At 40.0% G+C, this 24,452-nt stretch overlaps 1 protein-coding gene across 9 annotated transcripts in view; it reads right to left on the bottom strand.

Moving 5' to 3' along the window:
• LOC132196786 (homeobox protein homothorax) overlaps nucleotides 1-24,452 on the bottom strand; it is a 130,923-nt gene that overhangs the window by 66,667 nt on the left and 39,804 nt on the right. For 7 of the 9 annotated variants that reach the window (XM_059619653.1, XM_059619656.1, XM_059619658.1 and 4 more), the window contains exons 7-8: nucleotides 19,323-19,458; nucleotides 997-1,053 (exon numbers count right to left, since the gene is read on the bottom strand). In XM_059619653.1, the coding sequence (XP_059475636.1) occupies nucleotides 997-1,053; nucleotides 19,323-19,458 (193 nt within the window). The remainder of the gene's footprint in view (nucleotides 1-996; nucleotides 1,054-19,322; nucleotides 19,459-24,452) is intronic. The other 2 variants (XM_059619660.1, XM_059619663.1) reach the window with 1 other exon arrangement.

Here is a 24,452-nt window from a genome sequence, read left to right as displayed (position 1 = left end):
AATAGATTACGTGATGATGATGATGATGCACACACTGCATTATCCGACTGACAGCGCACCACCCTGTTTCCCGTCCATAAATTTGAATTTCCACCCAAATTCCGCGCACCCCTCTGTGTATTTATTCGCGGACTTTTGCGAAAATAGCCGCGAAATTTATTCCGATTTTATCTCATCCCGAGGGATTCGGAATTTATGATGGAGCGTTTTCCTTGAATGGAGAGCAGAGGCAACCTTGCGTCTTTCGCAGAGAGTCCGGCCTCACCGTGTGTGTGTGAGAGAGAGAGACATGAATAAATCAGAGAGGGAGATATTTTGATATTTATTCCCGTGCCTGCCTGCTCACTTAATGGCGTGTATTGGGAGAGTCGGCCGGTCTCGGTCCAGCATGTCCATCGAATATTCATGATATGTTAAAAGTGTTTCTGGTGTTCTCTCAGTCCCATTTGATGGAGGCACATAATATTAAATTTGACGACGACCGCACCCTTCCACCGTATACAATCAAACATTTTCTCTCTCTTTCTTATACATATCTTCTTTTTCCTCTCAGCACTTTGCGCGGACAACACACGCGAGCTTATCTCTTGATATAAAAAAAAATCCAGCACATAAAAGATCCATTCATGCACCTTTTGGAAAATTAATTCGCATTAGGTGCGATGAGTGTGCGAATATTGTTATATAAGTGCGATTTGTTATTCGGTAATTACTATTGGTTTACATAATGGAGTCATGATTGAGTTAATAACGGGCTGGCGCTGCTTAAGATGCTGTGAGCGTTTCGCGCGCGGCCCTTTAATCAGCGCCATCGCCGCTCTCATACGCCACGTTTTATTTTTTGCACGCCGCAATTACCCGAATTGCTATTGACACACGACGCGGCGCAGCGAGGAGGAATTTCGCGGGAGATAAAATCGGAACGGGCGCCGCGTGTACAGGACATAATGTAAAACGCAAAATTCTATACAGATATATACGGATTGTCATAAATACCTTGTTGTGCTAGGAGTGACGGATGAGTCATGTTTGGATTCTTCCAGTGAAACTCACCTGCAACAATAAGAAAAACGCCGCTTGTCAACAGATCACTTACTCACGTTGAAAGTTAAAAAAATAATATTTCAATAATAATAACCTCTCTCCACTTGGCGGAGAGACACGTTTTAACATATATAGATATCCGTGGCGGAAATTTTTCTGCTCGGCCGGGCACATTTATTTTTTTATTCAGGGGCGGACGCGGGTTCGGGTTTCATTTGCAAATGTCTCAGATCACCGCATCGCTGACTTCTCGCATACATCTAGGCGATCGATGCATTTCCATCTTTATTCTTTTTGTGCTCTTCCTTCTCATGCAATATTTTTCACCATTGGTCACACTGCTGACGGACAATCGATTCATCCGTCGTTCACTTTTTGTCCGTTTTCGGCCGCAAAAAGCGCTCACGATTGGTTCCAGCGTGATTACGCCGCGATAATAGAGCCATTTCGGCAGCGCGAACGATGAATCTATCAGACGAAATTGATCCATTGTTGCGTCACCGCATGGGAAAATCATTTTAAACTGCACTTGACAGACCGAAATAAGCCATTATACTTTTCCGTTTGGGAATTTTTTTTCCTCTGCGTATAAAATTTCCTGCTCGAAATAAATTTTTGTCTCCGAATTTTTTGCCGCGGCCGCGAATCGAGTGGTGAAAAAAGAGGCAGGAGGATGACGAGGACGCATGTATGTGTCTTTCTGACCGGTCTGTCAGGTTGGTTCGCGACCTGTTTCCAGAGATGCATTCCTTGGCTGGCTCTCTTTCTCTCGCTCGCCCTGCTCATTTGGCCATTTTCGCTCGGGATAAATACAAATATATTCTAACGCAGGTTTAAATTATTTATTTCCGCCACCAATCGTTTATTTTATTTATTTATTTATATTTCTCGCGTGCATCTCTATCTAGCGACTGTTGTTTTCGCACCGGTGATTTATGAAGAGCCGCAGAGCAGTGAGTGCTGTCACTCGTGAGCCACATTATTGAGAGCCGCTAATAACAATATCATCACTGGCACCAGCCATTTGTCAGCACATGCACGACCCTGGCGCCCGACAAAAAGCCTAACTCGCAGGGGATGGACGGAATAAAGTGTGAAAGACGGGCAGACGTGTTTTCGACTGGCACCGATCGCTATTTTTAAAATTTAAACGAGGGCCGACACGGGAACTAAAAAATTGTGTCGGGAAATAAATTGTTTGGAGAAAGAGAGGACAAGGCTATAATCGCATTCATCAATTGTGAACGGATAATTCCAACACTATAAATAATTAGAAAATATATTTATTCTTTTTAAAAATGTCATATTACTATATTTCTCTATAAAAATCTATTTTTAATCTTACAATAATTTTATAGCTTTTTATTTTTATTATTTTGCAATACATATATTTGGTAATTTTAAATTAATATTTTTATAACTGCAAGTTTTTCTTTTGTTATTAAGTTACTGAGTAATTAATGAATACATTAAATACTGAGTAATTTATTACAAAATAATTGTATTATATGGATTCAAATCATTAAGTGAATAATTAAATTAAAAAATTAATACCTAGTTCACATGGTTCAACAGTAAATTTTGAGAATCAATTTTCAATAGAATCAAAAATACGTAATTAATTATTCCATAATCTTTAATTCTCAACTTCATAAAAGAGAAATTCTCTACGGACAAATAGTAGCAAAAGTTATTTTGGATTTCTATTTTCAGTCCATTATATTTGTTGAAAGAGCCCTAATTTACGATTTCATCAGTCGGAAAGCACCATCAACACACAATTCTTTTTTTCCACTCAGCAATAATTGCATGCGTCTGACCGCAGCACGAACTAATTTTGAAGGCGGGCACTCTGTAGACCCCTCGGCACAAAACGCGACAGAATTATTTATTTGCGGCGCACACCTCGATGATGGATTCGCGAACGCCCGGGATGCGTTATCAGCAGACGTGTTGCTCTCAGAAAAATTGATTTCCGCACATGCAATGGGCTCATTAACGGACGGTTACACAAGCTGCCGTGCTCGTCCAGTGTATGTGAGCGAGCGCGGCACACACGGCGCGACCTTTTTACTTTATTTATAATAAACGATTGGCCAACACCTCATCTCGCGAGCTAGCGTTTCTCGTCGATGTTTATAATATCACTCTGCGGCAGCCTTGTATGACTGTACGCGCGAGTTTCAATATATGATATAGAGAGACACGGCCTGTCTCTTACATATAATGAGTGAACAAGCTCATTGCCGGCGTTAGTTGGGAAATCGAATCGACGAGCAATAAAAATGTCACTCTCTGCTCAGACGAGGAAAGCTGCAGACTTTTCACCTTCGCACTTCTCTTGGCGCGGTAGAAAAAAAAATTGAAACTCGGTTTATCGCGGGATGCATCGCTCCATTCTAAGAAGGGAATGAGGAACTGCTGCATTTGCATTTGATGCACTAATTACTTTTTCAATAAATTATCATTCGCCTGCCGGTGGATTGATTATCTCGTCAAGTCGACGCGGATCCCGTCATGAAATAATTAACCGAGAGGGCTTCGATTTGTGACAGCGAGAGAGACTATCGAGACTGCTCGAGTGGCTTTTTATTGACGCGTTAACCAACGGTTTATTAATTAAGCTCGGTGCGATTTCGATTAAATTGCTCCTTGATTGAAGTTATCGCAAAAAGTTGCCGCAATTTGAGAAGTAATAGCTTATATTAAATAGATAAAAATGTTTCATGAGTTTTTTTTTTTATCATACGTTTTAGCTGAGCACACATTTATAAAGTTGTTGGAAGTTTTGATTATTTTTCTCATGTGTCATGATAGATTCTGGAAGATTTTATATTTGAATTTAATATGACTGTAGTAAAAATTTCATTAAATTCTATTTTTTTTCCTTTTTAGGAGGGTCGAGGATTCTGCTCTTTTAAACTAGATGAATCGAACAGCAGTGATAATTGGAACAGTGGGGCTCAACTCTTCCCTCTCATTCCAAGAGACAAAACAAAAAACACCCATTTAAAAACACCTCCCGCTGGCCGGCGCGCAGTTTTTCGGCCCGCTCGAACATCTTCTGTACACACACACAAATCAGGTCTTCAGCGGGCAACTTTGGAGAAAAAATTCAAAACATGACGCCGTCGGACGGGCGAGCTGGGGAATTTATAAAAAATCATCTCTGGCTGTGCGAGTGAGTCGGACGGAGGCAGGCGTGCTTTGAGCTGCTGTGTTATCGTGGAATCAGTCAAATAAAGGGCCGTCGTGTCTCTCTCCTCGATTACATCGCGCCGTATTAAATTTCCTCTCGCAGCACGGCCGTCTAAGAAAGAAAGAAGAAAAAAATTCCAGTCGGTTCGGCCGGTACGCGCTCTCGGCTCATGATGGGTGGAATAATTTATTGCCGAAAAATGCACAGCATTTCAGGCTGCTGCTCGCATCATTAAAGGTTCAAAGACTTGATTGCCTGCCTATAATTGAGTTAAGGTCAAATCGCAACATGTGGTCACACACACAGGCATTAGTTTATGAGCCGGTATTGCGAGAATGTTTGCCAGAGAGCGATTTCTTATATATTTTTTCTTTCATATATATGCATGTGTGTGTGTGTATATTATTTTTTCCTCTCTCTCTCGCGAGATCCATTCTGCGCGTGGAGCAGCCGAGAGAGAAAGAAGAAGGATAAATAAATTCACAGCGGGACGGTGGACAGCCAGCCATAGCCGGCGAACGGGCACCGTGTGGCTCCGTTGCGTCATCAGTCTTATTCAAGTGAGAGTACGCCTGTGCGTGGGAGGCCTCGCCGCTTTTGTGCCTTTTATGTGCGACTGTTTTGTGCATCTCGAGCCGAATCGCGCAATTGAGACGCAGCCCGCCGTGAAAAAAAACACGCCAATTAAAATGCGCATTTCGCACTTTTGGGTGTCGCTCCTGCTGAGCGCGAGATTTGTAATTAGCTAAAGGGGCTTTGCAAAAGCACGACTGACTATTGTTTGTAAAAAGGTGTTGCTTTCCTATGAAGTAAAAAGGTATTTTTTTTGTATTGCGCTTAAAATGAACTAATTAAATTATTTAGAAAATGAAATGAAAGAATTTTGGAATTTTTGATAAATTTAAAATCAAATATTTGAAGATATCAATACAGAAAAATTAAGGAGTCATAGATTTATGATATTTTAATAAATTATGTACATATTTCTCAATTCCTGCATTTTAAGATAAATTTTCTTATCGCTTTAATTAATAATAACGACATAAGTATGAAATATCAAGATCCTGTTTAGGATTTAATTTTGGTAATGAATACTTCTTGCAGCTGGTATTAGTAATACATATCAAATATAAATTTTACATTTAAAACTATATAATATAATACTCTTGAAGTATTATTGAAAACAAATTTTTATCATGATTGAATTAAATTTAAATTTTTATTAAATATTACATAGTATTTTAAAAATGTACTTAAAAATTAATACATTTTAAGTTGAATAAAACCAGAAAATCTTAGTTTAAAACTATTATTAATAACAATTTTATGTGTGCAGTTTCTTCTTTGCTTCTCTCTAATGCCAAGTGGAGGCGATAAAACATAATCAAGATCCAAACCAAGTGTGACATCTCCTGAGAGGACCACCCACAAATAATGCAAGGAGCTCGTATATTTCACCATCTCCCATATAATCCAGTCGGGATTTGGTGTTGTTCGGATTTGACCAAAACGCGTTACAGCAGATCCGGGATTAGACAAAAAAAGCACGGCCAGCGCTCGGCTCTCGGAATCAAGATGGAAATAAAAATTTGTGACTTCTTCTTCTTCTTCTGTTGGGTTTGGTGGGTAGTTTATGGCTTGTATGGCCGTAATATGGTATGTCCCCGAGAAATAGACACACACACACACACGTGGTCCACCGAGGCACATTATATAAATAAAAAAGGAGTGGTCCCCTAAAAGGTATGCTGGAGAGCAGAATCGTATGGATTTTAAAAGAGTGTGTTTAAAAAATAATAATGCCAGGCAGAGAAAGAGCGAGCGAGGGCCGATCTTGTATTGTGAGTGCTGCGGTCAATATAAATTCAATATTGGCGATGATAGAGCAACTGGTTTTGCCTCTGCCCGAGAGAGATGCATGTTCCAAACTTTTTATGGCCGCGTTTCAAATGTAAAAAAATATATTCACGCACACTTATATACATACAAACGAATAAAAATAAAAGCGAGACGAGAGAGCTCGCAGAGATCGGCAAAGTGACATTATTTGGCAGCGCCGCCGCCGTTGCCGCTGGAAATCAAATCAGCGCGAAACAAGAAAAGCCTGTACGTGTATATTTTTCAGCCAGAAATAAACGAGCGAAAAAACACACGCTGCGCCGGCTCGCTGCTGCCGCCGCGAACACCTCCTCGCGGGACTTATTCGCACAGGCTGGCGTGCGCGAGCAAAATAATTGAGCGCAAACTGGTCAACAAGCATTATAACAAGCGACTCTTTTTGCCCGTCGCCCTGTGCTTTTCGGCCGAATTAAATTGTTTGATATTTTGCGCATTCCAACGTGTTCCGCTCAAAATAAATAATATATAAATAAAAGACTTTCTGCTGCTTCTTCATCAATCATAATTCTCTTGATCGCGAAACGCGCACGTCCGGCTGTCTTGTTTTTGCTTGTAGTACCAAACAAATATAATACAATGGATTGAAACGCCTTCGAATTATTCAGAACTCGTTTCCAGTCCCAGGCCCCTTGATTTCTGCCACAAAAATGCACTTCGGTTGTACAGTGGTGCATATCTTCAAGGGGGCTTTTATTAATATGACGGTTGAAAATGGTTTAAGTTATCAATTGGTCTGTTTATATATATTTATTTATTTATTTATATTTATAGCACAAATGAACTGACGGAATTTTTATTAAGCTTCGATATTTAAAGTGACCTTCTTTTTTCAATGCATTCAAAGTAACTGCGGATTTTAAAACGTAAAGTGATTGATTTATTAAATATATCCATTCTGGTTACATTAAGTTGCCATGTCAACCTCAAGCATTTAAAGAGTTGTAATGCACAAAAAGCTTAATAAACACAATTAATTTTCAACAAGGAATTTTATTATTGTTTAAATTAAGAAAATAAAATAAATATGAAATTTGATAAAAAAAAATAATATAATTTTAATACAAAATATTATTTAAATTGTCATTTTTAAATTAAACTTTGGCTTGTTTTTAAAAGCTATAATAATAAAATTAACGTCTAAATAGACTCTAGTAAAAAAATTAAAACTGCTAGCTGGGACAAATTGCAGTCACAAGAGTCCGTTGCAAGTTCCCCGCACTTCTGAATGTTAAAATCGACGTCCTTCTCGCCGTTGCCCCTCGGCAAATGGAGCCATTGCGAGAGTTCTTCGTTTATCGTTTTATTGGTTTCTCATGAGAGCAGAGTGAGAGAGAAGCACGAGAGGAAGCAGAAAATGGAGATTTCCAGACGAATAATATTATCCGAGAGCTCTTTAAATTAATTAGCATCGGCCATTTCAATTCAGCACGCAGCTGGCATGCACGGTTCGAAGTACACGTAGTTATTATTGTGTTATTAACAAGTACACGAGAGTCGTGACGACCTGCATCATCCGCGAGCAATAAAACACACAGCGCTGATGCATCTCATTTAAATACATTTAGAAAGCACGGCGAGTACGTATTTTATTTATTTGTGTCAACTGCGAGTTGTTATCACGATGCAGCCAGCGCAGTTGACACAAACCGAACGAACCAACGCCACGAGTTTTGTGCTGTGTCATCCCCTAAATCAATAAAACGCTGTGTGCATTAAACGCGCGCGCCGTGCTGGCTCATAATGATTATTAATCATGGAAATAACGCGTGTGTGACCGGAATAGTCGCGCAACTGCTGCTGATGCTTTCAGCACTAAATTTCCTCTCGGTGCGAGCGCGTGATGCTGGCTCGGCTTTTTGCGTTTCGCAATCTGATATAATTGCGCCTGGGAATGGGGCGTGCGAGCTGATTGTTTTTGCACACATAGCCGTGTATTGGCCGCCGTGTTTATTCCGTTTTGGACGCCTGCCTTCCTATGAGGTGTCATTAATTCACTTAATTGGACTGAGTGTTCCGTGGGAAATCTGCTGCGAATCGGGATAATTTAGAGCAATTTAATTCTACTGTTTTTTTAATACGATTTAAAATGGTGAAAATCTTAAGTGTCCTGATTTACTGGTGAAATATAGATTTTTGTTTTTACTTTAAATCACTTAAGAAATTAATATCATATACATTCAGTTGAACTATCTTACCCACCCTAAAAATAATTTTATTATTAATGCTTTATATTTGTTTAAATAACATTCAAGTAATTAAAAATGTAGTAAACGATTGAACTTGACAATTTACATTACTAAAATCAACTCTATGAACTTTAAAAAAATGGTGTGACAAATATTTATATGTTTAAAATAAAATACAATATTAAAATTTTTGCATATTAAATTATAAATTGGTTATAAAACTTTATTAATAAAAAAGAAATAATTAACCATTTAAAAAAATTAAATAAAAGAAATAATTAATTTTATGAAATTTTTTTTAAATTTTTATTTATATTCTTAATTCAAAATAGAAAATCTTTTAAATTTGAAATATTAAATCCATTAAATGCTCTTATTACGTGTGGCTGTGGGGAATCAAAATACAATTAAAATGCAAAGTGAGAGGGGCAGCTCCTGCTCGTTGCATATTATCGCCAGCGTGCGATGTATTTGCATTTTGTTTGCACAATAAATCGCTGAGGTCAAACAATCCCGCGGTGGTACATAGAAGGCAATATCCCTCCTCCGCTCTGCCTTCTTTTCAGCTATTACCGCTGCGAGCACTGATGTTGGCTTTTCTTTGTTATTAACTCAGGATTACAGCCCCCGGAGCCACCCCCATGGGATTGCGCGCGCTTTGCACTAATGCGCCGGCAGCGAGCATTGTGATGCACCGTCATAAGCCGCTTTTCCTATTCCTCGGCAGTTGCTTTGATTGCCTCTGATTAAATAATTCGCCTGTGACAGCTGATTTTTCTTCCTCCAACACGTACATAGAGGAAGCAGCAAAGCAGGGATTTTGCAGAAAAAAAAGCGCATCGACCAAAAATCCAGAAATCCTACACCCCCTGACACAAAAGCCTCTTCCGTATTTAGTTTGTAGAGTTATTTGTTGTACAGGAAAAGGACAGGAATGAAGACAAATAATTGAAAATGTGGATGTTGGTGTGTAGAGTTTTTGTTAGTAGAAAAATAAAATTTTATGATATTTAATAAGCTTGAACTATTATTTTAATTTTGTATTTTTAACTACTCCAAATTTGTCTCAAATGGGTTTCAAAATGTTTTTTTTTTTAAATGTCAAAAATGCAAAAAAAAAATCATCATGCAACTTGATTTAAATTTGAGAAAAATATTAATCATTGAATTAGTCCTTCACTGCCCAATATTCAATCATTATAGAACCTGCAGTATAAAACAATATTAAATGAAGCGATCCAATTATCCCTTTATTTAGAATTTTGGATTTCCACTCTGACCAGGACAATAAAACAGCTTTCTTCAATTTCTCAATGCTGCTGCAGAATTTAATTAATGATTAATTAATACCGAGGCGAAACCGGCACCTCTCGATCAAACCTGCTTTTCAGCGCAGAATTATAGTGCGCCTTGGAAATTTGGCGCCAGCACAACCTTGGCTGCTGTTGGTGCGAGAGAGCGAAAACAAACTTTTTACGAGCTTGAGATTTATTCGACACTTAATTCCACCTCGTCCCATTTCAGCAGCGCCGCGAATTATGATATTTAATTAATTGGCGGGCAGGAGGTGTTTTATGAGCGAGAGTGAGTGAGTTGTCCGCGCGCAGCGAGCATTGTTTTAATGAAGCTGATGGCGTTCCCAGAAAGACACTTACTTGTGCGCCAGAAAAACCCGTGTGACCACTTTTAACCATAATATGACCTAGCCGAGGAGACAATTTTGAAGAAATCACACCTCGCCAAATTACGGTCGCTGTTACTTTTAATACTTCATCATCACCATGTGTGTTACCTAGTTATGGGTACACAAGACACGGCAGCATCCTCTTTGCTTCAAATTAAAATCCTATAATAAAAAAAGGTGAAAGGCAGCTTGCATCTCGTCAGATTCCTCTGCCGATCGTATTCTATATTATTTCATCATAAATCTAATTAACATGCTGCCTCTCGTCGTCGTCGGCGGTATGTATTAATATCACGGATGATTAATTATTGGGATGATTTGAAGGCGTGGTCCACATATGTGTGCTCGCTATCCAGCCCTTTGATTTTCGACTTGTGCGCCTCCACCCTTCCAGCAACAGAGAGGCTTTTTTATTTGATTTTAAATTTTATTGCTCTTTTTGTCCGCCACTGCAGAATAAATACGCCAATTTACGACGCGATAAATTCCAATTATCCGCGTCTGTAAATTTATGCATATTTTTTTTTAATTTATTAATTTTTTACATCAATCAAGTCCTCAGTCCCTCTCACCTTTTGTAATACGTTATATTGTGTATTCAAGTGTGTGTTGGTTTAATAAAAGCACAGCGCTGTGTTTTGTTTAGAGAGTTTCTGCTCGAGGGTGCTTTTCGCGCGTATATAATTGGCCTGCAGGTGTAACAACTCTAGGGCTCCATTTACACGGCGCGCAATATTTTATGCACAGGCTGTCGTTGTCATAGACACTCGCTCGAAAACACACACTCGGCTCGATGACTGTGGCAGCGCCGCCTGCTGCTGGATTGATATGCCTTTGACAGCTTCCTCCGCGTGCAAAAAGAGGACACTCTCTGAAAATTCCCCGCATTTCAGAGAAAACTCGCCGCGATTCCAGCAGCAACATCTTTTTGATGCGCGACGCATATACGGCGACGAAAAAATTCCCAGTGGAAATAATGTGTATAAATAAATTGATTCCGAAGCGAGAATTCCGCGCGGCTTAAAAATTTATCGCTTTTCCCCGTTTTGCTGACAAGAAAATGATCTGGAAATTAAAATTCCGTATGGAGAGAAATTCGAAAAAGAGCCGCCGCAGCCGCACCGAGACTCTCTTGAAGTAATCAAATTTCAGTTTCAAAGAGCACGCCGGCGCTCGAGGTAATTCTATTTGAAACATTCGCCGGCACTTGAATTGCATAGCGAGCTGAAGAGGTGCGGTCTGTCGCGTTTGCGGACGTGAGCGAGAAAGAGAGTGAGATTTCTGCGGGCGCATCAAACCGCAGGGATGCTGCTGCTGCACTTCTTTCAAAGGGAGAGGTGCGAGGGCGCGATTAAGGTGATTATGCAAATGCTCAGGCAGGGGTGCGGGACCGCGGGTGGCAAGCACGGCCATGATGAAATTTTCCACCCCATTGGAATTCAATATACGATTAAAAGAGAGAGAGAGAGAGAAGAAGAAGTTCTTCAACTCCCGTGGAGAGAGCTAATGGAATTTTCTTTACTTTGTTGCGATTAAATGATGAAACTGCGCCCGAGAGGGGCCTCAAATAAGAGATGATTTGGTGAGATTTTTACTTCTTTTTTTTTAGCACCGCTGCACACACGTCTTAATTTAAAGTATGAATAATTTGAATTAAAAAAGCAGGAAGTGGCTCGTGATTACAAGGGACGCGTGAAAATTCAGATTACGCCTTTTGAATAAATTAAAATAAGCAGCCAGGAGGTCCAGCGAGTGGAAAGGAAACTCATGCACACTTTGTACGCAGTCCGTGCCTTGGAGCCAGAGAGTAATTAGAAAAATAACGGCACTCTCTTGTATCTCGAGTTAATTATCAATAGATCAAGACAATGGAGGCTGCACGTGTGTAATTTTAATCAGCCGAAAGTCATTACTCGGAGATTCAATTTCGGCGGCTGCAGTCGATATGATTAGGCCGGAATTCACAATTTTCGCGGCACTTGCGGGAATTAGCAGCGAGTTTAAAGTCGTCGGGTTGAGCGAGCAAGAGAGAGAGAGAGAAAACTTTGCTACATGCATGTGTTTATTGCCGAGTCATTAGTGAGTACAACATTCAGCCGTGTTTAGTGCTTCACTTACAAGCACCACACACTCAGTCTGCATCAGCGCAGGATTATCAGCGCACACACGACGCCGGCAGCAACTCGTCGAAACTTTCGCCAAAATAATTCCTCTAATTCCATTTCGCAGATCATGATCTCTGGCATAATTATGGTTGTTGCGCGATAATTTCACTTCCAGACAGGATTTGGCTCAATTTCCCCGAGCTCGAGTTTGGGGGTCGAAATAGGCAACCTGTGTGACATCCGTGCTTGGGGGTTGCATCCGAGCCAGCAAACAACCTTCCCGCTGAGCGACATTTACTCGCTATTATAGGATAGGTACCCTTTGAGTGTGTAGGAAAATAAATAATTAAGTCCCCCTTCTTTTAAGAAAGTTGTAACTACATTTTTTACCATCAGCTTCTTCTTCATCAAATTATTTATTATTCATTTTTCAAAATAGCCAAAAATTAGCAAATATAATGATATCTAATTGAGAAAATGATGAAAAATGTAATTTCTTGAATGTTGGTTCTTCCTTGAAGAAAGTTTCTATTTCGTGTTATTTTGGCGGGTGTGGGAGTTGCTCTTGATAAATAGAGTGTGCGTCGCTCGGAGCGCATCATTAGACAGAGGCTTAGCTTTTGCTATAGTTTTCAAATTCACGTGGAGCGAGAGAAAGAGAGAGAGAAAGCAGCACATCAGGGGTTGCGTGCCACTGGAGGAGATGAGGCGAAATGTAATCTAAGAGACAAGTGACAAATGCCTTGCTTCTTGGTGATGAGAGAGCACGCAGCAATATCAAGGGGTGGGCGGGGGCGGCTTCCTCCCTGCCTGCACTGCATTAACTCTTCTTACTGCATATCTATTAGGGGGGCTGCTGCTGCTTTCTGCCCTTCTTTTTTTTTCTCATTCTTCTAGTGGCAAACATCCATTAGGCCCGGCACAGAAGATATACAAAAATATCAGAGTAAGTGCCTGGGCTAATAGTTCTGCGAGAAAGCAGCGGGCTTTTAAATATATAAAACCACCAACACTGCACCTTGCCTGCACTTTTGCTGCTCGATCGGCCCGAAAAAATTCAGAAGGGCAGATGCAAAAGTACGCTTTTGCATTAGATAGAGGAGAGTGAAAGAAACTTAGAAATTGGTGAGATAACCCATAAGTTAAAATACATTCGGGGCTTATGTATTTTTAAAAAAAACTGTTTTTTTTTACAGGTAAAGTAAAGAATTTAAAAAATTTGAAATGTAAAGAAAATTTTTTGAAATATTGAATTTTTTATTGCTGCACCATTTTATAAAACAAAAATATAACTCTGGAAACTCCTTAATGCAACCTCCCTCAATGTAAATAACATTTTCCTTTTTGTTTTGCCGCCCAGACAAAACAAATCTCAAAAGTCTTCTCGATTTTCTCAGCCTGACGGTTGCCCAAGTGGCGCAAAACGGCCGCGCACAGCTGCAAGAGGCCCCCGAAAATCAAAACAGTGCGCTCGAATTTCCACCCGAGATCAAAGCAGCGAGTCGGAATTTTCTTTCTCTCTTTTTTTTCTTTTTTCGATCTGGTGCTAGGAAGAAGCCACGAAATGTGGCCGCAAGAGACAAGCATCTCATCACCACGCAAAGAACAACACCACACGATGGAGTATAAAAATAACCGCACTCACTCTCTCTCGCGCATATGCGGGAGTGAAACATAAATAAAAAAAGAGGCACACACGGCGGTTATTCGGTCGGATTTGGTTCAGCTTTTTACTGCTACAACGCCTCCTATATAGCCTCGGCTGTGTGCTGCACACAGAAACATGCAGGCTCTCATTTTAATGCCCCCAATGATACACAATCAGAGCAACATAACGTCTGTCGCGGAGAGTGCTTGAGATGCTTTCGCATCTGTTGCGAAGCGATTTGATCGAATCAAATAACGCGCGCGGTTATCCCTCGAGTGGTCCTTTTTATTCAAAGCACCGACCAGGCACTTCATGTCAACCCGGGGGTGACGCGCACCGACAAGAGCACGTCGTGTTTGTTGCGCCTTTTCCCCCGTAATCAGCGCCGCCGGAATCTCCTTAAGGTCCTTACGTCTTTACGATTGTGGGAATCGCATTGCCTCTAGTGCGGGGCCGATCTCTCGAGAGGGGGATTTTCGCAATTGAGCCACCAAGAGGCTGTGAATAAATTTTTGCTCCATTTGTTGGTGAAACTCAGGCAAGAATTGATTTTGTCAGAACCAAAATGTAGAAGGATATCTAATTTTTGGCATAGAGTTTTTATATTTAAATTATGCTGTTTATGTTTACTTTGTAAAAAGCAATAATTCTAATTTAATTAAATAATGATAAAAAAATCTCTAGAATAACAATATGTTTTTAATTTAACATATCAATTTAAAAAATATAAAACTAGTTACATTTTGAAATGTTATTTTTAATATCTTTTAATTTAATTTTTAAATTTTTTATATATAAAAATAATAATTTGAGAATAATATTAAATGATTGGAATGCAGATCCAAAATTTAAACTGTTGTGCAAATTGATGCAACTGCAAATATTGCTGCATTGTTTATTCTGCCTAATGATATAATTGAGTATTTTTTAACCATTAACAAATAAACTGATGTCAATTATAATTACGTATGCGCATATAATATTAACTTTAAATTTAAATATGAGGAAATCACGTGAACTTTAAATGGACAAGACAGTCTTTTCAAGCAAAATGAGGTGACCTTCTGAGAAAAGGCCTCTCTTATTTTTTGTGTGTGATGTGTGTCCAAATGCCAAATTTAACGCGCAATTCTCGTCTGAAAAATGAGGTGAAAGTGTCGAGAAGTAGGAATTCATTCGAGCGGCCGTGTGCGCGTTTTAAAAGGCATTCAGCAAATGACACCAGTTTTCCATCAGCGTGCTTAAGATTATTTTAATAATAAAAGGCACGGCGTCTCTCTCTGCTCTCCGTGTGGATAATAATATATATCGGTCGTCGTGATGCAATCACGCGTCGTCGTCGTCACCGATCAAAGGAAAGCTCAAAACCAGATCTGTCGCTGCGGCTCCCCACAAGACTTGCACATAAACTCGCCTCTGAGACGAACAAAGGGGCATTTTCGGAAAAATTTTCGACTGCTCAGGGTGGTCGCCCATTACAAGGTCACGCACGCATCTGTATTTGAATGCTGCTCGTCGCCGTATATTTTTTTATATTATTGTATGATGTGTGTGTGCCGCCGCCGAGTGCTCTCTGTTGCTTTGTGAGCCATCAGGCATTCATCATCGATCCCCCGTTTATAACTCAGCCCTCCCGCACTTATAAAAAGCAGCAGCGGTTGTACTATTCATACCAGTCCAGGCTGCACAGCAGCTTTTACCTGGTGAATACTGGCGTAATGAACGCGCACAATGGATTACATTTCGTAGTACAACAAGCGTCTATTTTTCCCTTTTCTCTCTTTCTTTCTTTCTTCTTTTTTTTTATTTCTCTCTCTCTCTCTTCTCAATACGTGGCATAACAAAATATATGTACGAAGAGCCCAAGCAGCAGTTTAAATGCGAGCTGATGACAATAGAGAAATGATGCTCGAGACTCACTATTACTACAACTCTCTGAAATAAAAATAAAAATAATGCGCTGCTGTGGGGCAGTCTTGCGTCAAATTTATTTATTTATTTAATGCTGCCGACGCCGCACCGAGCTCTGCTTTTGGCAGCACCCCGTCTACTACACTGCGCTGCTGCTGCATGGGCGAATTCTTCTTAAATCCTTTGCTTTTGTCTGCCGAGGGAGGCTAAAAAGGAGTAAAAAAGCGAGGCAAGAGCGTTGTTGAGCCTCAAAAAGCAAAGCGGATCTCGTTGGCAGAGGAAAGGTTTTTCCAAAAAGGAATAAAATCTCCCTTTATTATGATGACTTTGTATGGAATAAAAGTTTAAAAAAAGCTTGAGCAATAGAATAAAAAAAAATTATCATCAAAATATATAATTTTATAAACAGATTGTCTTTTTTATACATAATATAAAATATAAATGTTTTTAATTTTTTTTCCATATTATTATTATTATTTTTTTAATCAAGTTTTCAAATCTTCTGAGACACATTATTCAAATCAATTGGAATATTAAGTTTGTAAACTACATATAAGTCGGTCTCTACAAAAACCATTTATACATATATACTAAAAATGTACTTCGCAAATTCTGTTCTTTTTTTCTTTTTACTATTACAAAGAACTATAATTTAATACACTCAATAATCACTTTATTTTTAAAATATAATCTGAATTCATAATTTTCCATCAAAATAGCCAAGACAGCCGTTTACTGGCTGCCGGCTTGCTACACAAAAACAGCCATTACACGTTTTCACAATACGCCGCTGGTGGCTCACAGCACCCCGTCTGCTCTGCTGCGAATTCCAATCAGTGTTTCATGTCTTTGTTCGCGGCTGATAAGGAGGAAAGGAGTGAGGAGCACAGAGCAGCTAAATTAAAAAATAAAGCGAGGGAGCGAGCGTCGTGCTGCTGTGCCGAGGAAACGGTCCCGGAATTGATAAAGCCCGGCGATATTTTCGCAATGCACTAAGACAATGCTGCGAACGTCGTCGCGACTCGCGGAAACGTGCAGCACACTTTTAATTAAATGATAAACAAATCGAGTCTGCAGCGAGCGGAATTTTTGCTCCACCGCGGCCGAGATAAAAATATAAAATATTAATTTCAGCGGCTGTCAAAAGAGCGCAGTCTTTTTTTCAGCAGGGTGGCCCTCGTTTTGATTCATTAATGAAAAGGACTGTCAACTGTGCTGAGAGGGAAGTAAGAAAGTAACTCCCGGAGCTGCTTTAAATTCTTGAAATGAAAAATATTTTAACGTCCTCGATATACGCGCATTAGCTGGGGAAGGCAAATAAATTACACACCAGAGGCAGGCGCGGCGTCTCTCGGAAGAAAAAAATCCGGGGTGCAAAAGCAAAAGCAAAGCGAGCGTGAGTAATACTTTGTATTTGGCTGATGTGTCTTGAGTGTGTGTGTGGCCCGCTTGAGAGAGACTATCAGTGTATCAACAGATCGGGCCAATTTAAATTTATTTCGCCCTCCGACCAGCTGCTTTTAATATTCGCGTCATCAACTTCAAACACGAAAATAAATATGCAGCTTGTATAGGCGAGCGAAAAAAAAGTATAAATACAAACAAACTAACATGCTCCCCCAGCATGGAAACAGGGGCGGAAAAGGAGAGCGGGGCCAATTTTCCGCACAAAAAGGAGGAAAAGATGATGGAAATGGAGCGAGCAGCTTTTCGTGGGATTTCGTGTCAATTTGCGCGCAGCGGGAAATCTCCCGCGACCATTGATAAGTGCAAATACAAACAACAAAAGCCGTCAGCACAGTGAGAGAGATCAATAAAATAATACAAAGCTGGTGCTGGGTGCAGATTCCAATTTGCAGCAGTGGGAGAAACACCCCGGGATTTGCATTTTCTCGCGCCGAGGATTATTATTAATTTTCACTTTGCCGCTCCCGGAGCAAACACCGAGTCCAAATATGACGCGAGAACGCTACGTTGGCTTATTTATTCCCGCAGGGACCGGCGCATGAATAGATTATAATTACATTCATGCAGCAACGGCGGCGGCGGCACCAGAGCGAGCCCCTTATTCTGCATTAGCGCTCATTTAATGCCTTAAAGATTGAGCATTCCGCCCCGTCTCGAGGAGATGGGAGGCAGTGACGCACCGGAATTTCAATTAAGCTTTTGTTCCAAAGCAATTTGATTGTCCAAAAAATTATTTTGCTCTCAAATTCTTCAAATTATAAAAAAAAAATAATTTATGAATGATGAACAATTCAGAAATCGGTTGGATCTCAAAGAGAGAGATACCATTTTTTTTTTAATATTATGTAACAAAACTTTGACCAGTTTTAAACCTTTGTATAGAAACAGCTGCAAGCAATCTTTTTATTTATGGCCAAAAAGGTTTTAATCCAAACGCTTTTCTTCAAATATATAAAAAATATCATCAAACTTCCAATTAAAATTTGAAATTACAATATATCGATTTGTACGTGTGTAAAAAAAAAAAATCAAAAAATCATCTGAGTAAAATTCAAACTCGATTCAAGCACAAGTATAAATTTGAATATTTTGTTGTGCTTTTTATCTTCCATCTCCCACTGCAAAATGTTTCAGCTGCTTCATTTTTCTCTTTACGATTCAGCTTTAATTCCATTACAGAGACTACAGGGTCCCTCGCCATTTTAAAGAACATTACGCAGCGGATAAAATCAAAAGTACCACATCAAGTTTTAGTTTTATTTTTCACGTAGGAAAATTCGGCTCACTGTGTCACTGGGTGTTCCCCGTCGGCAGCACACGCGAGACACACAAATATAAATTTTAGCACTTTCCTGTCTTGTCCGCGGAGGTAATAAAACGCACAAATTATTCCGGTGTGCGCCGAACAGCTGATTTGGGGACACTTAAAAAAATGCAGCAGTTCGTCCGGCGTGCGAGTGTGTGAAAGAGCAGCGCGGCGCATTATAGTGTGTGTGTGTGTATGGCGTGCTGCAAATTTATGGCCGTGTTGATAAACTTGCGGCGATAATTTCCCCATCCCGCCGTCATCACACCATACAATAAACCACCAGGCAGGCGGCTTGTCAACAAACTTGACTCTATTTTCCCGGAAGGAAACGGTTTTTGGAAATTTTCAACTCGAGTCGGACCACCAAGTGTGAAAAAAAAATCAATAGGTCTATGAAAGAAAGAAAGAAATTGATCTCATCTCGCAGTGGATATATAAATGAGCAGGCACAACACCAATTAAAAAGCCATAAAATATCACTAAAAAAGCTATATAATAAATTGTCTTCCAGAAGCCGGCCGGATTGTATATTGACGCTCAGTTAGATCTCTTTTTTTCGGCCGCCGCGTTTAATAATAACATTTGTGCTGATGATGATTATAAATAATTTGTTAATGAACGGCGGGGCTAAAAAAGCAAGACACCAGATGAACCCGAGTGATAAGCGGCGTCTGTCCGACGATGGCCTTTTTCGTGCATGTCAACGAGACTGATGCAATATCGCAGAGATAAGCGTGATTTTATTTGAATTTTATTGTGCCTCCTAATTAATTACCAATTAGGGACTAATTGGCGACCGAACGGATTTATCACGACGCAGCAAAGTGAGCTGATAAAAATTAATGTAAGGCGAAAATTGCGAGTTCTTACCTGCTTCACTGCCATTGTCACCACTTTGTTGGGAACTGGGAGGTTGGGAAAGGGGGCCTGGCGTGCCACCTGAACCAGGCGACCTGACGTCGTCATTGCCAGGCCCAGGGTACGACAGGGATGACGAGGGTGGCCTCTGAAACACACAAAGATAAATTCATTAAAATTTAAATCCATTATTTAAATCAGCAAATAAAAATATATCACAAAAAAATACTCTTAAATAACTTAAAATTCTAAAATTTTACAAGATTAAAATTTTATTGACTCAAATTTGTTCGGTGGGGAATCCTCTGAACTATGGACTATAGAATCAGCTCCTCATGGCAAAACAGCTGACTTTTATCAGCAGTTTTCTTTTAATATTTTTCATTTCTAAAAAAATTCCCATCAAAGCTTTAAGCTTATAGTGCCAGGCACCTTTAGCAAGTTAATTAAATTAAATTCTGCCCGAAAGTGAAGCCGTGGATAATTTTTAAAAATTCAATTTCCCTTGACAAAGACCAGCAGCTCTCACAAAACCTCTCAATCCCCAGCACTATAGCTCTTCCCAGGCAGGGCATTATTTTTTTCCGTGTCTCTGAGTAGAATAGGCAGCCCTCTCGGCCTTTACAGTTAGAAATTCTCCACGGCCTAAAAGCACTCCTGGACTCGCCTTGAGATAAAAACGAAGGAAGGAAGGGTTTTCAGCTTTTCACCAGCAGCAGCAGCAAAACACGAACGCGGCTGGAAAAGGTCGCGAGAGGGAGGCAGAGCGTTTTAAATTCATATAAATATCTCGTGTGCAGGCCTGCCCGCCTGCTGCAATGGCAGTCCACTTAACAAGGTCAGGGGCAATAAATCATAGCCGCGGCACCACGCTTAATGTGCACAATGATGTACTGACAATAATAACATTTGAGCGGGCAAACAATCTTCGAGTGTGGCCGTCGCCGCCGCCGCGAGAGACGAAATTGCGGCAAAAAGAGAGCAGCTTATTGGCCGACGGGCCATCTGCCGCGGATTGCATTAATTGGATAAACAGGGGGCGTCAAAGAGTATCAGGCTTCCTGTACACGCAGTCGAGAAATAATATCAGCCACTTCTGAGGATAATCAACGAGTTAGAGACAAAAAAATCCGCACCTCGCTGGAGCTTGTTTTTTCGGATGCAGATGGCGTGAGTCTAATTTGAGGCGAAATGGGACAATTATTTTATTATTGGACCGCCTCCCACACACACAAGTCGTAAAACACTCTCGCATGAAATATTGTGCTCGCATGTCTGCACTTTAAATCATCCCCTTGTTAAAAGATAATTTACGACACTTGACTACTTAATTCTGCTCGCCCAACAGGCCGCGCGAGGGCCTGCAAGAGCACGCCGCGCGTACTAAATTGAAAAAAAAATTCCACTCGCCTTGTCATTAAAAACGCACTTTGATGTGGTTCAAGGAGGGGATTTAAAATTTTCAAATCTCCGTAATTAGTTTTAAAAAAGAATTAATATTTAGAATGGAATTTTGAATTAGTCCTCTAAATAAATTAATTTAAATTTAAGATTTTATTTTATTTTTATTTCTATCTTTCTTAATATCTATATATGCTCAAATTAATTTAATTTAATTCACATAAATTGCAGGAAAAACTTTAAAAATAAAATGTAAAATAATATATAAATAAACGTTGGAAATTAAAATCAATAGATTTATACGCTTGTTGCAAGTAATCAATTGCATGTTTCGGGTCATCAAATTTTTCTATTAACCTCTAATTATAAGCAATATTTCAATTATTATTAATAATAAAAAAAAAATTATGCGGTGTCTTCAGCTTTGATACAAACAAGGAGAAACTAATATTTTATCCAAGCCTGCGCTAATTTTTTTCCCGCATCTTGATTCCAAAGTCCGCAGAGCATTAGCTTAATAAAGAAGGCCCTTAATGAATCAGCTCGGCGCGCAAGAAGACGCGGCTAGATTTCAAATACACATCCAGCCTCAAAATCCATTAAGTTAAAAGGGCTCTGGCACGTCCGTCGGTGGCGAGAGAGAAAAAAGTGGCGGCGTGAAAACGAGGCCTGCGAGCAGATCGATATATCGATTACGCGAGCGGAGGCAAATGAAAGAAAGAAAGAAAGAGTTTCTCTATTGCGCCCTTAGTGTCAAAATTATTGCTTACGTCATGTCATCATCGTCGCGCATATTAGGGAGCGACCAACACACGCGCGCCACAGAGCGAGCGAGCGAGAGAGAACCGGCGACACATTACCCAGCATGACGTGGGCAAAAAGAGAAGGGCCGAACACATACATAATATTCGCAGCTAATTGCAAAATGGAAAATAATAAAAAATTCAGCCGTTTACGCAGCAATCAAAACAAAACCGAGGGGCCCTAGCAATTTCCCAAATCAATTACCGCGCGGCCCTGCCGTCGTCGAAACGAACCACGTGAACGCATCATCCACCCCGCGCTACTTTTCCATGCCCAGTGTAATAATATATCTATGCTAATGCGTCTATAATGGTGCAATAACATTAGCGGCACCCGAAGTTAACGACATTTTAATTGTGACACCGCTCGCGCGCGCGGGTGCTGCAGGTGCGCACACACTGCGTGAATTATGTATATTAAAACCGGTGCAGTTGGAAAGTTGGGGATTTTTCACTTTTTCCGAGCATGGAATCATTACAAAAAAATATAAGGCTGGGATTTCAATTCTGGCCAGCGCGTCTAGGTCTATTATAAAATCATCATCGGCGTTGCCGTTCGGTCCGGCCGGCCGGCCGTATAATATTTTTTCGGTCGTAATTTTCTCACAGAGCACGCGTTGGGTGTCAAGAGAAAGGAACGGGTAATTATTATGATTTTATTACCGCTCGAATAAATCATCGCGCCACTATCGCATCAAATTGTTTAATTACCCAGCTGATTTATGGCGGCGCAGTTTGTGTGCGGCGCTGCTGCTGGCCGAGGCTGATTGATTTGGCAACTGCGGTCCATTTGTGGTGATAAAAGGAGAAGATGCTGCTGCTGCCTAGTTGAGCACAAAAAATAAAAATGGTCCTGCACGGCCTGCTCGCTCGCCTGGCTGCCAAGGCGAGGCAGACGCCACCGAACCTTTCTTTCTTTCTTCCTTTTTTATTTTGCTCAGGCCCTCTCGGCTACCAACCGACGCCGCGGCGTCCAACCAAAATATTTGTTCAGCTGAATTTCAAGCTTTAATCGCGGAGGAGGATTTTCAGGACGCTTTCGAAATTCCTCAAACGCAGCGTGTTTCCATTTTGAGCCTCTTAGAAAAAAAGTTTGCTGGGTTCAGATGGGATTATCGTACATAAGTTGTCTTGGAGTAAAAACAACAAAATTCTATTCTTATAGTTGTTGTTGTGGAACTTTTTGGCACTCAAGGTGATCATTTTTTGATTAAATAAAATCCGGCTTCCTCCGTGAAGATGAGCAACTTTATCGTTTCTGCATGATACAGAAAAACCCTGCTGGCTTTACTAGTTTTGGTTGCAACCGTAATTAATGAGCTGTTGAAATGAAATCACCTGACATTTGAAAAGTTTTAATAACATTTTGAAAAATTAACATGCAAAATGCAAATTATATAAAAAAAAATTAAAATTAAATTATATTTAAACATATTTTTCTCCATAATTTTTTTGATACAAGATATTGGAATTAATTTAATTAAAAAAAAATCCAAGCAAATTGTACAAACTGACAAAATTGTGACATGTGGAAAAGAGTGTGCACCTTTTTTTCTCATTGGAAGACCAAACGAATATGATTTTGGGATTTAAAAATGAAAAAAAAAGTATTAAAATCTATTTTTTTTTTTTTTTTTTTAATATAATTTTCATGTTAAATTTTATTCGACAAGAACTTAAAATTGTTTAAATTTCAGCTTATTTCATTTCAGCATCTCATGAATTAGGGTTGCAACCCGCAACAGAGCAGGGATTTTCTGCATCATGCAGAAACAATAAAGTTGCTCATCTTCACTGAGAAAGCTGGATTTTATTTCATCAACAACAAAATTGTTGAGGCAGAAAATGTAAAATTCAGGTTGCAATCTACAATAAATTTCATTAAGTTTTACGGTCGGGAAATTTTTCAACAAGGGAGAGATATGAAGAAAAAAAACGTGGACCCGTGGCAAGAATAATTATATTTGATAATAAAAAGTTATCTTTTTTTACTAAAAAAACGTCACCAAACTTTTCTTTGCATGTGTATTTTTTATTTTATTTTTATTATTTTGTCTTTGCAACTGATGGAATGGAAATTCTATCGGTTGGAAATCGTTTTGTGCATTCTGGCCGGATTTTGGTAAGCCCTTGAATAGGAAATGCGTAGCTGAGCCCGGCATTACAAACCATTAGGGCGCAGTAAACAAACTCTCTCTTGGAGCTGCACGCATGCAACGCTCCCCCATGGCCGCAGCCAGTCCTCCTCTTTCAAATGCATGCACGCTCAACAATGAGCATTAATTCGTGCGCGCACAGGGCAAAGTGATTGTATTTGTACGAGTTTGTTTTTTGTGTCCAAGGTTAAAATTTACACGTTACAATGCGACATCTGGCCGCGATTGTGAATGACAGTGACTGACACCATTGTCAACGCGCGATATACCTTGCATGCTTTCCCGGCGGAATAAAGTCAGCCGGGAAATTTATTCGCGGCCCTCTTGGAGCGTCGATAATCAGCCAAATTCGGCGTGGCCGCCTCTCGAAAAAGAGCAGTTGGCGGCGCAATGCCCCTGTGAGAAATTCGAAATTTGGTCGAATGAGGTTTTTATTATAGTGCGCACATTTCTCAACAATCGTTCGGGGGCCAACAATGCAAGCAAAGGGTCCAGCTGGGGGATGCAATCAGGGCCCCCAGCTTGCTTTCTCCACCATAGGCAACGTGCACTGCACTTCAGTGTTTTTGAAGCCATACAAACTGTAATAAAAAGTCAACAGTTCTTTTATGGCCCATTACATCCGAGAATATGGACGCACAAACACCAAAGTACTTATAAAGTAGTCGTCTGCCCTCATGATGAGCCTGAGAAGCCACATGAGAAAAATAATAAAAAGAAGCAGCAGCCGCCAGCGGTCGCGATTTTACTTTTATTTCGAGAAAAAAAATTATGCTCAAGAG

The sequence above is a fragment of the Neocloeon triangulifer genome, unplaced genomic scaffold (genome assembly GCF_031216515.1).
Source record: "Neocloeon triangulifer isolate White Clay Creek 2 clone unplaced genomic scaffold, ASM3121651v1 ptg000012l, whole genome shotgun sequence".
Taxonomy (NCBI): Eukaryota; Metazoa; Arthropoda; class Insecta; order Ephemeroptera; family Baetidae; genus Neocloeon; species Neocloeon triangulifer.
The sequence above is the reverse complement of the archived record's forward strand: the minus strand, read 5'-3'. Positions and strand labels throughout refer to the sequence as shown.